Raw genomic sequence first — 17,631 nt, 5'->3', positions numbered from 1 at the left:
TGGACATATGGGAACTTGACTACGGACCTGATTTTAAGGTCCCTTTGTTTAAGTGCAAATGGGTCAATCTGTCAGGCGGCGGGGTACAGGTAGACCCACAGTACGGAATGACAACAGTGGATCTGAAAAATCTTGGGTACACTGATGAACCGTTCGTCCTAGCCAATGATGTGGCACAGGTTATCTATGTGAAGGACATGTCTACCAAACCGAGAAAAAGAAAAGATAAGGAAGCGAATACATCATACGATGAGCCAAAGCGCCACATAGTTCTTTCAGGAAAAAGGGACATCCTGGGAGTGGACTGCAAGACAGACATGTCCGAAGATTATGAAAAGTTTCATGAAATTCCTCCCTTCAATGTCAAGGCTGACCCAAGCATCCTGATAAACGATGAAGATTATCCATGGTTACGGCGCAATAAGCAAATGACACAAGCGAAGAAAAAGTGAAGACTTTCTCCCGCAACTATTATGATGATACCATGCCAACTTTGTAAGAGATGATCTTTCGTCTGAAACCCTGATACTTCGAAAGAGATTGTCCGATTTGTACACGAAGTGCATCCAGTTTTTGCCGTAACCATCTCAACTTTGTTGCACATGCTATGTGGGTGAAATGATGATACCATGCCAACTTTCAACCTTTTCGGAGTTCATTTGAAATGCTTTTCAATTTCAGGGTCTTATAGCTCAAAAAAATCAGTAAATGCATGAAAAATAACAAATAAAGTCAGAAAGGGTTGAAAATTGATGATGTGGCTTTGAATGGTGCATTTTGAACACAGAAAAAATATGGAGTTCAAATAAGTTCAAGAAAATGAAATCCCTTTGTAACAGATGATCTTTCGTCCGAAACCCTGATACTTCGAAAGAGATTGTCTGTTTTGTACACGAAGTGCATCCAGTTTTTTCCGTAACCATCTCAACTTTGTTGCACATGCTATGTGGGTGAAATGATGATACCATGCCAACTTTCAACCTTTTCGGAGTTCATTTGAAATGCTTTTCAATTTCAGGGTCTTATAGCTCAAAAAAATCAGTAAATGTATGAAAAATAACAAATGAAGTCAGAAAGGGTTGAAAATTGATGATGTGGCTTTGAATGGTGCATTTTGAACACAGAAAAAATATGGAGTTCAAATAAGTTCAAGAAAATGAAATCCCTTTGTAACAGATGATATTTCGTCCGAAACCTTGATACTTCGAAAGAGATTGTCCATTTTGTACACGAAGTGCATCCAGTTTTTGCCGTTACCATCTCAACTTTTTTGCACATGCTATGTGGGTGAAATGATGATACCATGCCAACTTTCAACCTTTTCGGAGTTCATTTGAAATGCTTTTCAATTTCAGGGTCTTATAGCTCAAAAAAAATCAGTAAATGCATGAAAATAACAAATGAAGTCAGTAAGGGTTGAAAATTGATGATATGTCTTTGAATGGTGCATTTTGAACACAGAAAAATATGGAGTTCAAATAAGTTCAAGAAAATGAAATCCCTTTGTAACATATGATCTTTCGTCCGAAACCCTGATACTTCGAAAGAGATTGTCCGTTTTGTACACGAAGTGCATCCAGTTTTTGCCGTAACCATCTCAACTTTGTTGCACATGCTATGTGGGTGAAATGATGATACCATGCCAACTTTCAACCTTTTCGGAGTTCATTTGAAATGCTTTTCAATTTCAGGGTCTTATAGCTCAAAAAAGCAAAAGGAATCAACTAAAAAGTTTTTATAAACCTCTAGTATTTTTGAAACTAAACTTATATAAAATTTATGCAACTTAAATTCAGAAAGTATTTTTTGTTCAACACATTAATAGAAAAAAGAATTTAATAGCAAAAAAATAACAAAATTTGTTTTTGATTAGAACATATATTAAAAATAACCTAAAATTACCAAATAGTCCTTGGCCAACCGAAGACTAAAGGGTTTGTCCTCGTTGCGGGCAGAGTTTAGTCCCACCTCGCCAACCGAAGGGGGCTCACACCGGTTTATAAGCCCTTCCCTCTCTGCCTTGTTGAGCTCCTCTCAAAGTGAAAATAGATGTCCTAATAGAGAAAAGTTTAACCTAAATTCAGAGTGAATTTCTCTGAAATTCATAGAAATTTACTATGAATTTAGGTTGAATTTTCTCTATAAGCGCATTTATTCTCATTTTTTTAGTAAGTTAATCACAAACTTGTGATTCACACAAATTTCAAAGAATTGAAATTTTAACTATTCAAATTTGAAAACTAATGGCACTAACATAAAGTTTATAATTTTTCTAAAACTAATGACACTAACAAAAAGCAAACAGAATTAAAAATTAAAGCAAAAAATAAAAGAAAATAAATAATGCAAAAAACAAATCAAATAAACTAGAAAAAAATATTTTTATAGTAAAGTTAATCACAAAATAAAATAAATAAAGCAACAAAGAAAACAAAAAAACTAAAAAAGTGTTTTCAAATTTGAAAAATAATGGCACTAACAGAAAGTTTATAATTTTTCTAAAACTAAAAGCAAAAAAGAATAAAAAAATAAAGCAAAAAACAAAAGAAAATAAATAATGCAGAAAACAAAACAAAAAAACTGGAAAAAATAGCAACAATAAGTATTTTGTTGTAAGTAGAAACAAAATAAAAGAATTAAAATAAAATAAAAGAATTAAAAAGTTTATAATTTTTCTAAAACTAAAAGCATAAAGAATTAAAAAATGAAGCAAAAAACAAAAGAAAATAAAATAAATAAAGCAACAAAAAACCAAAAAATGTGCCACCTACTGGGCCCCCACGGCCTGAATACGACTAGAAACCCATCCAAGGGCAAGGATTCAGGCCCGCAGGAGGCCTAGTAGGCCCACATGCATAGCAGTGACAATTAGGCCCGTAAGCCTGCAATGGAGAGAAGCTCGAGAGGGGGGCGGCAGTGGGGCTTATAAACCACTGCGCACCCCTCTCAACTAGCGAGGTGGGACTAAACTTTCGACGCCGCAGCAGCACAAGGCCTTTGGTCCCGGTTGGTGCCAGCAACCGGGACTAAAGGGGGCATTGGTCACGGTTCGTGGCACAAACCGTGACCAATGCCCCCCTTTAGTCCCGGTTAGTGCTACCAACCGAGACCAAAGGCCGCCGCTTCCCGCCCTTTGGGCTGCTGAAAAGAGGCCTTTGGTCCCGGTTGGTGGCCCCAACCGGGACTAATGCCCACCTTTAGTCTCGGTTGCTGCTACGAACCGGGACTAAAGGCTCTGCTATATAAGCCCACACTTAGGAAATTTTCACTCTCATCTTGCAGTTGCCGCCCCCGACGCCGCCGACGCCGCCAGGCTGCCCCGACGCCGCCCACCCCGGCCCGCCCCCGTCATCGCCGTCGCCCGCGCCCCTGCCCCGACACGCGCCGCCCCGGCCCGCCCCCGCCGTCGCCCGCGTCGTCCCCTTCCCTGACGCGCGCCGCCCCGGCCCGCCGTCGCCGTCGCCCGCGCCCCCTACCCCGAGCGCGCACCCACTGCCCCGTCGCCATCCTCGCCGCCGAACCCACGGTCCTCCTGGTCCGGCCGGCGCCCTCCCTAGCTACCATTTTTTTCATATATATGCTTTTTTTCTTATATATGCTTGTTTTTTTATATATATGTATATATATTCTCTGTGTATATATATGTTCATGTATATATGCAAAAGATAGTTTTTTAGAAAAATTAGGATTTTTTTCTGTTCATAGATTTTTTTGGTGATATTAATTATTGTAAATATGCAAATGTTTGTATATTCATATGAACAATGAATTAGGCAAGAAAGGAGAAGAAGAGGGGAGAGGAAGACGAGGAGAAATAAATAAGAAGAAGAAAAAAGAAGAAAAAGAAGAGGAGAAGAAGAAAGGAATAGAGGAGAAGAAGAGAAAAATAGAATATATATATTCTATTTTCTCTTTTCTCCTCTATTCCTTTCTTCTTCTACTCTTTTCTTCTTCTTTTTTTTCTTCGACACGTGGGGGGGTCGATATACCCCCTCCCGATAACTTCAACACGAGGAGGGTCGATATACCCCCTCCCCGATAATATTATTTTTTTTGTTCATATTTTTTTCATAGCATTATTTCCATGTATATATGTATGTGGCTATGTATGTATAGATGGATAGCATTTTTTTCCATGTATGTATGTCATTGTCGATATACCCCCTCCCCGTTAACTTCGACAGGAGGGGGGGTCGATATAACCCTCCCCGATAACTTCGACATGAGGGGGGGTCGATATACCCCCTCCCTGATAACTTCGACATGAGGGGGGTCGAGAACTAGTTTAGGGGGTTGAGGATTGAGAACTAGTTTAGGGGGTCAAGGGTCGAGAACATCGGACATTCATGAGAGAGGCGAGGAAGAAGGGGAAGAAGAGGGAGAAGAAGAGGAGAGGAAGAAGAGGAAGTCTTCTCCTCTATTCTTTCTTCTCTTCTTTTTTCTTATTCTTCCTATATGTATTAGTTTTTTTATTTAGGTTGTTAATTAGTAGATATTAATTTTGTTCATATATGTATGGATGCATGTGATATGTATGTATGTATGTATTGGGTATGTCATTGTCGATATGCCCCCTACCCGATAACTTCGACATGAGGGGGTCGAGAGGGGGTCTAGGGTCGCCGAGGGGTCGAGGGTCGTCGAACATGAGAGGAAGAAGAGGATAAAAAAAGAAGAGGAAGAAGAAAAAAAGAGGAGAAGAAACTTTCTTCTCCTCTTTTTTTTCTTCTTCTTCCTCTTTTTTTATCGGGAACGAGGGTCGTCGAGGGTCGCCGAGCGGTAGAGGAAACTCGAAGCCCGCGTCACTTGTGGGACGTGGATGTAGTCCGACACCGACGGCCACATGTATCTCACACCCACGATACTTGCTATTTAGGGTTTCCTCTACCGTTCGGCGACCCTTGTTCCCGATAAAATAAAGAGGAAGAAGAAGAAAAGAAAAAAAAGAGGAAGAAGAAGAAAAAAAAGAGGAGAAGAAAGATTTCTTCTTCTCTTTTCTTCTTCTTCCTCTTTATTTTATCGGGAACGAGGGTCGTTGAGGGTCAGGGTCGCCGAGCGGTAGAGGAAACCCTAAATAGCAAGTATTGTCGATGTGAGATACATGTGGCTGTCGGTGTCGGACACTACATCCACGTCCCACAAGTGACGCGGGCTTCGACGCCCACGTCACTTGTGGGACGTGGATGTAGTGTCTGACACCGACGGCCACATGTATCTCACACCCACGATACTTGCTATTTAGGGTTTCCTCTATCGCTCGATGACCCTCGACGACCCTCGTTCCCGATAAAAAAAAGAGGAAGAAGAAGAAAAAAAGAGGAGAAGAAAGAATATAGGAGTTCTTACTCCTCTATTCTTTCTTCTCCTCTTTTTTTCATCTTCCTCTTCTTTTTTTATCCTTGAAGCGTTGTCGAGGCCACCCCAAACCCTAGAGAAGCAGCGTCGAGGCCACCCCAAACCCTAGAGAAGTAGCGTCGAGGCCACTAATTAATATTAGTTCTACGTTTGCCACTAATATATCCATCTGTCATGTTTGAATAATAATTGCCATCTTGTCAATATTTGTAGAAACTATGGACACCGCCCGAGACGAAGTACAAGAAGAGTTGTTGGGGGACATAATCGCACGAGGAAGTAATGCCGCCTTCTCGTTGTTTCTCAACGACACCGATGGTCTAGAAGCAGCTGGCTATGATTATGATGGCTCCGGTGACCGTATGCCGGTGCAAGAAGGAGACCGTGAGGACGGCTCCGGTGACCCAATGCTGGTGCAAGAAGGAGACCGTGATGACGTCTCCGGTGACCGAACCGAGTCCGGCCACGTATATATATTAGTTAAGCTTCTGCTGACTAGCTAATTGATGCATTCATTGTTTTGGTATGTACACATATTGATTAAGTCTTTGTTCTTTTTTCTAGCCCTCCGGATCGAGCACAACTTCGGTAAAGAGACGAGGCCCGAGTAAAAAGTTGAGCTCGGATGAAAAGTTTGAGATCATAGCAATCGCGCCCGATGGCCAACCGATTGAACCCCTCCGGACAAAGAGCGCATTTGTTGCCCAGTGCGGGGTTTTGGTTAGGGACAAGATCCCGATCAGCATCCAGCAATGGTTAAAGCCGGCTACAGAAGACCCTGAGGTGTCTTATGTCAATGATATGCAGAAAAATGATCTTTGGACTGAGCTGAAGTCAAATTTCACCCTACCGCCAGAGGATGATCCGGAGAAGCCAGTTAAAGAGCAATTAATCAAGTCTTTTGCTCTTAAGAGGATGGCAGAACTATTCAGGAGGTGGAAGAAAGAGCTGAATAAGTTTGTCGAAAATAAAGAGACACCAGAATTCAAGGGCAGATATGAGAAGATCAGAGATCACTGGCCCGCATTTGTGGCCCACAAGACATCAGAAAAGAGTAAGAAGATGTTGGCGACAAACAAGCAAAATGCTACAAAGAAGAAGCATCACCATCGCACGGGGTCAGGTGGCTACCTCGTAGCCCGGCCTAAGTGGGCCAAGACTGAGAATGATCTGGTTGATAAAGGGATCGAACCAGAGACAATTAACTGACCAGACCGTTGCCGGACTTGGTTCTTCGGGGCTGGCGGAACCTTGGACCCTGTATCAGGAAAGTGCATTTGGACGACGAGCAAATGGAAATACCAGTCAAGAGGCTTAAGCACTATATCGAAGCAGCGCAGCAAGGGACGTTCTTTCCAGACAGAGAGAACGACGAGCTCACAATGGCCCTTGGGAATCCTGAGCACCCTGGACGGACACGAGGCACGCCAGGCTCCATTCCGTGGAAGGTTGGGTTTCCGGACGCAGGCACAAAAGCCACGAGAGGAGGAAAAAAGTGCAGCAGACCCAAATGCAGGCGCTGCAAGCAAGGGTACAAGCGATAGAGGAACGAGAAGCAAATCCCAGCAAACGAACTGCCGAAGCTTCCCCCGAAGCTACCCCGCCATCTCAGCGGAGAAGCAGCGTGGCTTCCACCGAGCTGCTTCAGCCGGAGCATGCCTTGACGGCTCCTGCCAGCTATCCCGTGGATGCTATCACGGAGTCTCAAAATTGCCACCTTATGACGCAATGGATGAATTTGAAGGTCAAGGCGGCTGTTGGCTCTGTTTATCCTACTGAACCCGGCGCAACTTTTCACTGCCGGCCGATTCCAGAAGGATATGCTAGGGTGATGGTGGATGAAATAACGGAGGGATTTGAGGACCTCCAGCTTGACCACCCTACCGATAAAGGGGAGACTAGGCTGGGGTCTGCTCTGAAGACTCCATGCCTATGGCGGAAGGAGCTCATCAACCTTCCGAACTGGACGCCTCCGCCTCCTCCTCCTCCTCCGGCAAGTCAGGGCACTCCGCCTCCTCCTCCGGCAAGTCAGGGCACTCCGCCTCCTCCATCGCCTCCTCCTCCGGCGAGTCAGGGCACTCCGCCTCCTCCTCCGGCGAGTCAGGGCACTCCGCCTCCTCCACCGCCTCCTCCTCCGGCGAGTGACGATCAAGGCACTCGACCGGCTCCTTCTCCGGCGCGTGGCGGCACTCCACCTCCTTCTCCGCCTGCGCCGACGCGCCCGAGCAGCCAGCCTCCTCCTTCTCCGCCTCGTCAGCAAGGGCAGAAGAGACCTGCCGCCGCTCCGGTTGCTCCGGCGCGTCGTAGTCCTTCTCCTCCGCCTCGTAAGCAAGTAAAGAAGACAACCGCTCCGTCTGCTCTGCCGGCGTCTAGCAGTACAGCCAGAGGCGGGAGGAAATACAAATTCGGTCCTTCTCTGAAGACTCCAGAGAAGTTACCATACGAGAGGACCCCGGAGGAGAACGCCGAGATCGCACGAGAAGAAGTGAGGAACTACTTTGAAGGGGTGAAAGCAAAGAAACATCCACCTCCGGAGGAGAAGGTAGATCCGGTGAAAGCAAAGCGCACTCTGGCTGCCCTGACAAAACCACCCAAGTCTCCGCCGAAAGGAAACTATGAGCGCATTATTGGAAAGGAATTTGCCGAAGCGGAGCAGTCGGGAAGTACTGTCAGTGATCAAAGGCTGAAAGAACGACGAGCTGGGAAACAAATTGCCCAGCTCGGCGAACAAGCGAAGCAATCGTGCCCCCCGCTCAAGGTGCCTAGCGACAACGTCGCTAATGATCCGAGGATGGTGCCCGGTTATACCAATCTTGGCGATTACCTGCCCGATGATGTACATTATGATTTCATGGAGGTGCAGATACAAAGATACGAGTACGGGAAGCCTCTCGTCAAAGATGAAAGATCTCTATCAACGATGATGCGAAGATTGCATGATTGGTACTTGAAAATCTGCAGAGACTCTGGGGGGAGGAGTACTTTGTATGTGAAAGTTAAAAAGGAGCATGACCTCGTTGGAATTGAACTATTGCCTGTTCCATTTGAGGAGTTCTTTCAGTTTTTTAATCAATTGGCCCTCGATAAAACAACGGTCACCTGCTACTGTCTGTAAGTAGTACTACTTCTGTCATTAAGTCTCTCTATATAGCTCAGCTCTTTCATTGCATGTATTTATAATCATCCTCACTATATTATGCAGATTGAAGATCGCCGAATTGAAGAAAAGACAAGTCGGTGATATTGGGTTCATTAACACATATCTCATAGATGCAACTCAGGTTAAATTTCATGTCGCAGATACCGAGGCCAACTTGCTACGATCGTTGGTAATAAATGAAAACAAAGATATAATACTCTTTCCTTACAACTTCAGGTGAGTGTTACTGTCTTGTACGTATTCGGTTTCCCTTATATATTAGTCAAGGTTATAGTAATGTAATTGATGAGTTATGCATGTGTGTGCAGTTACCACTATATTCTCCTAGAGATTAAGCTTGAGCAGGGACTAGTAACCGTCTTAGACTCAAGACGAAAAGATCCCCAGGACTATGCGGACATGACTCAAATGCTCGAGAAGTAAGTTAAATCGATCATTATCCACCATATCATCAACTTTGTTCATTTCCTGATATATCAAATAATTGTTTTCTTTATCTGGCAGGGTTTGGATAAAATTCTCCAAAAAAGCTCCAGGACTCCCGAAGAAGCTGCAATTTAGACACCCGAAAGTAAGTACTATAGTAGCATGTTCCGCGCATCTCCTATTGATTCAAGCGCTAGTTTCATCAATACCATTTGGCATTCTTGCTTATCAGTTTGATTGACCTCTATTTTTTGTAAAGTGGTTGTGGTAGGAATAAGGGAATGATTTCTGTGGATACTATGTTTGCGAGTCCATCCGCCACACGACCTGTGAGAGGGGCTACACTGACGAACAATATGAAGTACGTAAATAACAACATTCACAATTTTATTTTATTACCATCATTTGTGTTGAGTTTCATTCATTCATATATATATGTATTGACCCCCTTCTTCAAATTAGATGTTTTGGAAGCGGGATGAACTCTTAGCACCAGCTCGCATGCGAGCAATTCAAGAGGAATTGGCGGCATTCTTTCTTGACCACGTGATCGCTGAACACGGTGAATACTATGTGGACCATGAGTCCGTATGATTATATTTGTAAGAGATAATTATTGTATATATGTAGCCGGTAGTGTCGGATAGATATACGAGAACTTGTTGTTCGACCAATCTCTCGGAGAAGGAGAGGTGGTCGATATCACTTCTCTCTGTATGCATATATGTTCATGACGATCTTCTGTTTCCTTCGTTTGCTTACAAGCTAGCTAGCGTGTCTAGTCCTCTCTATACGTATGTATAGTACGTAGCGTCGACCAAGCACGGACATAAGAGAGGACACTTCTCTCTATTAATTATAGCTAGCTAACACAATATATGAAACACCTAAATTAACCCCCCAAAACCCCCAACCCCCCCCCCTTTCAAAAAAAAAAACAAAAATCCCAGCCACAGAAATGCTGACGCGTGGATGCCTATTGGTCCCGATTGGTGCCATCAACCGGGACCAAAGGGTCTCCTGCCTGGACTCCGCGCACAGGCCACGTGGAGGTCCATCCGTCCCGGTTCTGGATTGAACCGGGACTAAAGGGACAGGGCATTAGTACCGACCCTTTAGTCCCGGTTCAGGAACCGGGATAAAAGGCCCTTATGAACCGGGACAACAGGCCTTTTTTCTACCAGTGATCATTGCCCGGTGATGGGGCATGACTGATTGATTCCATCTCTGAAGGCAGCACAGGGATACATGCGTGATGGTAGGGCGTTGGCGTTTGCTAAACTTTGGAAGAAGGGGTTCAGCGGGGTCCTTACCATTCTGTGAAAAGGGAACAAAAAAGTGCGGGTATGTTCATCCGTTCAAGGCAAGGAAGTGGCCATTGATGTTTGGAGGAAGGAACTCATAAAGGTCTATACCATCTTTCAGGAGAGAGGAAACTATGTATTTTATTTATGTGTTTGTTGTTTGGGGACGGAGACATCTTATCATGTTATGTCTTTGAAGGAAATTTCTCTTGATGTTTATCTTGGAATTAGAGATACTCCATCTGTCCCATTATGCAAGTATAAGAAAACAAATTTCTGATTTCACAAGAATTAACCACGGTCAGATATTTTGGTAAATTGCTGTATAAATTTGATTAAACTTCAGATAATTTAATTTGACATGCAAAAAAACTAAAAATAAACTTATTACTGGAAACAGAGGGAGTGAGCATTTTATTGTAGTATTTTTTTCCCCCTTTGCCACAGTAGAGATGCTCTGCCCGACAGCTTCAGTGCTTGCTGCTAGCAACTACCGATTCAAACTTCAGCTCGCGTCCTGCCGTCATTACAGCCAGCGCCCAGTGGGCCAAACGGAAACAGAGTACGACGCTCATAACTTGGGAGTCTTGGATCACCTTTTTAAACACAACAATTTAACAATCAGGGCATTCTCTCAAGTCATAGAGAACATATATTCTTCGCATTACGAACGGTGAGAAACATTTCTGATAAGACTTTTGTTCTTCACACACCAAACAGCGAGAAACATAACATGATACAGAACTAAACACTAACATCAGTGATGGCAGAGTTTCTAGGGGTTCCAAACCTGCATTAGTGGGAATCAATCTCATGCTTATATGAACAAAATCGCCGAAGTTGCGATGGCTAATGACTAAACTGCACTGGCTAGCGTGTAAACTGTTCCATAGGGGCTTTTCTATCTGCATCTTTAGCACTCTCATCCACACTCTCAATATTTAGGAATTTCCAGCTCCAATGAAAATGGCTGGCAGTAGGAACTTCTCTATATGAATATATATCACTATATTCTTTTGAGAGTATATAAGATGTCTTTGGATCGTCTATACATTATTCAACTTTGATCAGCAGTTAATTGATATTGTGCAGTTATTGGGGCTGCTGCGCCGTAGCATTCGTTATCGCCCTCTCGCCACCACCAAATAGGAGGAAGAAGTTTTCTGGCGAGACTATAATTGAGTACATGTGAATCACGTTCGACTAACATAATTCAAAAATCAAAATGAATTCAGTTCTGAACACATTTGGAAAGCAAATTTTCTTATATTTTTGTTTTCTTACTCAAATATTATTGATGAGCACAAAGATAGTAATATATACATGTTAAAATTATGAGTTTGATGAGCAAGTAGAAATCATGTTAAAATTATACACCCTTTTTGAGAAAAGTGTATAACCAAACACATGCATATTGCAAGCACGCAAGACAATCAAGTATGATATGTTGTTATCTATACAGAAAAGTTAAGAAATTTAGTGACATTAAGTACAGAAAAAGGCTATAAATGAATAAGTGATAGGGTATGATAGCACAACCATTGGATGTAGGGCTGGACCAAAAGCTCATAGCTCGCGAGCTTAATGAGCGCTCGATAGTTCGGCTCATTAAGCTCGTAGCTCGATTCTTAATGAACAGAGTCAATCATTGATTTCATCTCGTTAAGCTTAACGAACGAACTAACGAGTTTCATGAGTAGCTCGTTAATTAAGCTCATTAGTAACAACACAACACATATTTTCATTTTACATGACAAACTTTTTGTAGCACATCAGCCCATCTATTCAATCTAATCGACATATGAGGCAATAAACTACTGCATTTCTTTTTGTAGTCACGATATTTCATCTTAAAAACCATACCTACACATTTATCCTGTATATCATAACACATTATAATTTGTTAACGAGCGTTCGCGAGCTTAACGAGCTTCGAACGAGCCGAGCCGAGCAGGATTTTCTGCTCGTTAATCCACCCCCAATTGGATGATCAATTTTTGACTAAAATTTTGGACGGCTTAGAGTAAATTATCCCCTCTAACTCTTATTTTTCATATCAGTACAGCAAAGTTTGTTGGTGAGAATCTGTCAACTGATTGGTTAGCATAATGTTTTTGGCTGAAAAAAAAGAGACCAATCTAGTCTGCTCTAGCGGTAATTACCTAGAAAATACCTCTATACGAAGATATTTTCTGAATTGGCCACTCCCCAATTTCCCATCTCTGCTCTAGCCGTGGTGGAAGTGTTCGGCCCGGAGTACCTCAGAGAGCCAATTGTCGCTGATACAGAGAGGTTGTTGGCGATCAATGCCGAGAGGGGCTTTCCGGGCATACTTAGTAGAATAGATTGTATGCACTGAAAGTGGAAGAACTGTCCACTTACTTGACAGGGGCAGTACAAGGGGCATGTGAAAGGTGCCACTGTTATTCTTGTCTTGAAGCTGTGGCTTCACAAGATCTTTGGATATGGCATTCTTTCTTCGGCATGGGTGGTTCTCATAATGATATTAGTGTTCTTCAGCGGTCTCCGGTGTTTGCAAAGCTTGCGGAAGGACACTCCCCGGAGGTCAACTTTGAGGTCAGTGGCCACCATTGCAACAAGGAATATTACCTAGTTGATGGCATCTATCCTCATTGGTCTACTCTTGTGAAATAAATTCAAACACGAAGCAAAAAAGCTTTCTCGTTTCATTCATTAAGCAGAAGATTGTCCAGTTAATCATGAAAAAAGTGAGAAAACCAAAATAAAAGGGCCAAGCCCAGTCTAGAATACTGTAAATACACAGGACTGAGCCCACTCTTGATAGCATGTCGAGTGCCACAACAAAAGCCAACCTAACAAACACTAGTTGGGGGACTTGCTCTAACGAACAAGCCGCTTTTCCATCATTGCGGGAAAAAAATCATTAGGCATTCTCCCGCGGCGAAGAAAAGAATCATTCCACATGCCTGCAATGGTTGCAACCTACACAACACAAGGTCCATGTCGTCGAACTTGCAAAGCTCTCAGGGTTGCCGCCTCGACATGTACTGCTCAAAATAAGTCGTCGCACCGACACGCCACTGCAGAGACATGTGCTGCACGTGCAGCTTACCGGTGACTAGAAAATACAATTAACTCAAAGAAATTTGTTTATCCAATGCAAAAAATGTAGAATCGTTTTAACCAAATGTTACGTATGTCTCAATTGACTGTACAATTTTTGTTTTGAGAACCAGTAGGAAATTTTCAGGCGACTAGGAATTAGCAAACCAAAACTTATATGTGCGGCTTCCAGTTAACCGAATGGCTCAAAATCCAAACCATGAGCAGGAGTTTCTCTCTCGCTCTTCTACTAAATCCAAGAGATGTCTCGCCCAAAGATAACATGACATCCTCAACAACAAAAAAGGAAAATTAACCAGAAGAAGAGAAAATAAACATCTATCTACGGATAAATCACTTGAAACTCTTTTCTGGTTCGCCCACTAGCCAGCCCTCGATCTCCTTCGTGAGCTCAGCCTGCAACTCGGACGGCCCCTTTTTCACAAACGCGACACACATCCTTTCAAGCACAAGCGCGTTGCGGAACAGCAGGCTGGCCAGCTCCCTATGCTGCACGTCACAGCGGTAGCTAGCCATGTTGATCTCCTTCACTCGACGCCGCAAGCACCGCATGGAAAAACTCGACCGGTTGGGAACTCTGAGCTCCACAAGATTATCCGAGGACTGATGGTGCTGCTCTTGATCATCATCCACGCCTCTTCTGTTGAACCGCTCCGGGTACATGGCCTCCTCCTCCTCCTCTTCCTCCTTTTCTCTTCGCTCCAGGTCATCCATGTCGAGCGACAGAACCTCCAGGTTGGGCGTCTGCTCCAGTATCCTCCGGACCGCATCGACCATGTCGCTGCTTCTGATGGGGCCATGTAGCTCGAGCCGCGTCAGGCTAGGAAACGAGGGGAACACCGCGAAGAATCGAGTGTCCAAACCACGGTGGTGCAGACGCAGGTGCTTTGAGGGCGAGACCTTTTTGAGGAACCTTCTGAACCGGGCGAACTCCGACTTCGTGGGCATCACCTTGCAAAAGTTGATGGTGCAGGAGGATATTGCCGGTGAGCCGTGCAGAGATAGCAAGGACTCCTCGGGCATGGCGCCGCTGTAGTCCATGGACCTCAGCTCCGACGCGTCGATGCTTACTTTCGTCAAGTCGTGGCAGCAGCGGAGAGCGAACCTTCGGAGGCATTTGTCGAGAACGAAGACCTTTTTGAGACTATTGTTGGCTTCCAGCGTCAGGTCGGCAATGCAGGGACAACCCGAGATGAGTTTTTGGATGGTTTCGCCGGAGTCATCACCGAGGATACCTGTCAGACGCAGGGTTTCGAGGAACGGCAGGTTGATAGCCTCCGGTAGGTTCAGTTTGCAATGGCCAAGGCATAGCGTTCGTACGACGGTGCAGGAGTAGAGCCTTCTCGGAAGGACATACCCCCAGTCCTCATTATCGCTCCCCTTTTCATCGTCGTCCTCGCGTGGGCAGATCGGGCCGATGAAGAAGCGCAGGTCGAGGTGGAGCTCCTTCTCGGCGTGGCGTAGCACGTCAAAGAGCCACTGGTCGACCGCGGCCTTGTCCCAAATGTCGTAGCGGTCGAAGGCGAAGCGGAGGCTGCGCAGCGGCACGGGGAGACCGGTGGCCGTGCCCGTGCTGCCATACCGGCAGCGGCGGCGGAGGAGCGCAGCGCTGATAGTGTCGATCAGCTCAACGCTGCAGCTCCTCTGCTCCTCGGCCTCGTAGTACAAGGTGTCCCAGTCGGTTTCCCTCTCGCCCTCTTCCTCCTCGAAGGAGATGGTGTGCACGCTGCAGAAGATGTCGCGCCACCGGCAGCCAAGCGCGGCCGCACGGCCGGCTTCCTTGTTGGGGAGGTAGGAGAGGACGTGGCCCAGCACGCTGTCGGGGAGGCCGCTGATGCGATCTCGCTGCCCCGACGACGGCGACGACGACGACCGCTTCTTGCGTGATGGTGGGGCCATGTCGATCCACCGTTCCGACGAGATTTGTCCAAGTTAATGAGGAGATCGATCCGTAGCGGACGCCTACCAAAGCAGCGATATATCGAGGATTTCCATAGGCGGTGCCGTGCATGCAAAAGAAAGAAATCTAAACAGAAATCTCCTCCCACTCCAAAACTCCTCGTCAAATATCGAGGGTTTGCTTAGGTTTTCGGCACACACGCACGGCACGCCTCCCGTCTCGTCTCGTCCATAGACGCCTCGACGAAGATGAAGCGGCGCAGGCAGGCGGACCGGCTGAGCACTCTCCCCGACGAGATGATCCAGCACATCCTCTCCCAGCTCCCGTCCGAGGAGGCCGTGCGCACCAGCGCGCTCTCCCGCCGATGGCGCGACGTCCCAGCCCGCGTCACCACCGTCGACCTCACCGACCCCGGCAAAGGCGATTATGGGCGTAACAATATGAGCGAGGAGGACCTCGACCTCCCGGTCTGCTTCGCCCACAAGGTGACGGGGGCGATCCTCGGCAAGGACCCCTCGGCGCCCATCCGCACCCTCCGCCTCGACATCTTCAACCCATCCAATGACCTGCTCGACCAGTGGATCGGCTCCGCCGTGTCCTCCGGCGCCGAGGACATCGACGTCAAGCTCAGGTACGGGCACCTCTCCCAGCGCAGGCTCTGCCCCTACGGCTCTTCGGAGAGGGCATCTGCGGACTTTGAAATCTACGAACGGAACGGCTATACCAAGACGCAGAACCATCTATTCCGGTGCCGCACGCTTCGCCGCCTACGCCTCGTCAACTGGAGGCTCGATGTGCACGGAACCGTCTCCATGGCATCCCTGGAGACGCTCTGCCTCGCCAGGATCATGGACCCCAAAGGGCTGCTGCAGCACCTGCTCTCCAACTGCCCACGCCTCGCTGACCTGACGCTGCAGGAGTGCCCGAGCCTCACGAAAATCACGGTGGCCAGCGCCCACCTGCGGAGTTTCGCCATGATCTGCTGCCACAATGCCACGCGCATCAAGCTGAGCAGCTCCTGCCTCCGGTCGCTGCACTACAAAGGCGGCCTTCCTCGCAAGTCGCTCTTCAAGCTTGCAAACCATGCCGGAGTCACGGCGCTGACAGTTGAAATCTGTGAAGACCTCTCCGGAAAAGAACCAGCAGAATTTGCTCCTGCCACTAAGCTCATCAAACAGTGCACCAAACTGGCGTACCTTCACCTTTCCTTCCGCCCATCAATGGCTTACTATAGCAGCTTGATCAAAGTCAAACATGTGGCGCCCTGCATAGAGCATCTTAGGCGGTTGGGCCTCCGGTGCTGCCTGCGCGACCATCACGACATCCGGTCAGTTGCCGTCTTGCTTTGTCACACCCAGAACTTGGAAGTGCTGTCGATGTTTCCTATGGCTCCTGAGACTCCAAAGGAGTACTCGTCTGATAGCGAATCAGATATCGAGCTTGAGAACAATGTCCTTGAGGATGGGGTCGACTATAGTAGCCAGGTGACTGATATTGGTTTCTGGCCAATGCAGATCAGCTGCTTGGATGATAAACTGAGAAGAATTAACATTGGGATGTACAGAGGGCTGCAACTCGAAAAGATGCTTGCAAAGTTTCTACTTTCAAAGGCTGCGGCTTTGGAGGAATTCTCCGTTACCTTAACGGCTGGATGTTCCCAAAGTAAGCGTAAGGTTGCAAAGGAGCTTCAATCCTGGCGGTCGAATCACCATACCAAAGTAACTGTAAATAGATGATAGCAAAAGCTGTGATTGCACTTGAAAAATGTAAAATTATGAGGGGGAAGTTAGGGTTGTTTTAGTAACACTAGGATATAATATACCATCATTTCCTTGAATATTTGGTTAAATTTGCTTTTTTCTATTAGTGAATGTGCCCGTGCGATGCGTTGCAACAGGAGAAACAAATCCTCGCATGTCCCTATCGCCCAATCCATGTTGCCAAAGTCGAGCAGATGGATGGGCGAAGGATGATGAAACAGAGAAAGAAATTTAATCGTTCTAACACTAGCAAAATATACATGTGTGTTGCAACGGAAAAAAACATGTCTATAACCCATATCAAATTTGAGATCAAGCAGCTTGTGGGATACCTCGCCAATGCTCATTTCCTGTGTCTGGATGCCAGTCAGAGTAGCCTTTGGACCGTCCTCGAGCACGACATCTCCGGCCCGGACTAACGGCCGAAGTATTCCAGGACAGGACCGGCAGCACTCTGGCTCGGGCTGAACCGGGCGGCTCGCTGCAGTTCACCGCTGTCGTATGCCATCGTCGTGCAAGAGCATCAGAGGGCACGAGAGAGAGGGGAAGGAGGAACGGAGCTCACATAGATGATGATGGCGAGGTCAACAAGGCTCAGGGAGGACGGCTAAGGGGTCTGCT

The 17,631-nt window shown here is 46.1% G+C and overlaps 2 protein-coding genes across 2 annotated transcripts; one reads left to right on the top strand and one right to left on the bottom strand.

The window, feature by feature from the left end:
• Positions 1 to 13,609: 13,609 nt before the first annotated feature.
• On the bottom strand, positions 13,610 to 15,260 carry LOC147986981 (F-box/LRR-repeat protein At1g06630-like). Its single transcript, XM_087540212.1, has one exon. The coding sequence runs from the start codon at positions 15,247 to 15,249 to the stop codon at positions 13,684 to 13,686; it is 1,566 nt and encodes a 521-aa protein (XP_087396338.1). The 5' UTR covers positions 15,250 to 15,260; the 3' UTR covers positions 13,610 to 13,683.
• Positions 15,261 to 15,487: 227 nt separating this feature from the next.
• On the top strand, positions 15,488 to 16,986 carry LOC147986980 (FBD-associated F-box protein At5g60610-like). The gene has a single exon (XM_087540213.1). The coding sequence runs from the start codon at positions 15,499 to 15,501 to the stop codon at positions 16,984 to 16,986; it is 1,488 nt and encodes a 495-aa protein (XP_087396339.1). The 5' UTR covers positions 15,488 to 15,498.
• Positions 16,987 to 17,631: the final 645 nt, after the last annotated feature.

This window comes from Triticum urartu, chromosome 2A (assembly GCF_056163025.1).
Source record: "Triticum urartu cultivar PI428250 chromosome 2A, HENAU_Tu73, whole genome shotgun sequence".
NCBI classification, from domain to species: Eukaryota; Viridiplantae; Streptophyta; class Magnoliopsida; order Poales; family Poaceae; genus Triticum; species Triticum urartu.
Note: the sequence above shows the minus strand (reverse complement) of the source record. Positions and strands in the feature narration are given on the sequence as shown.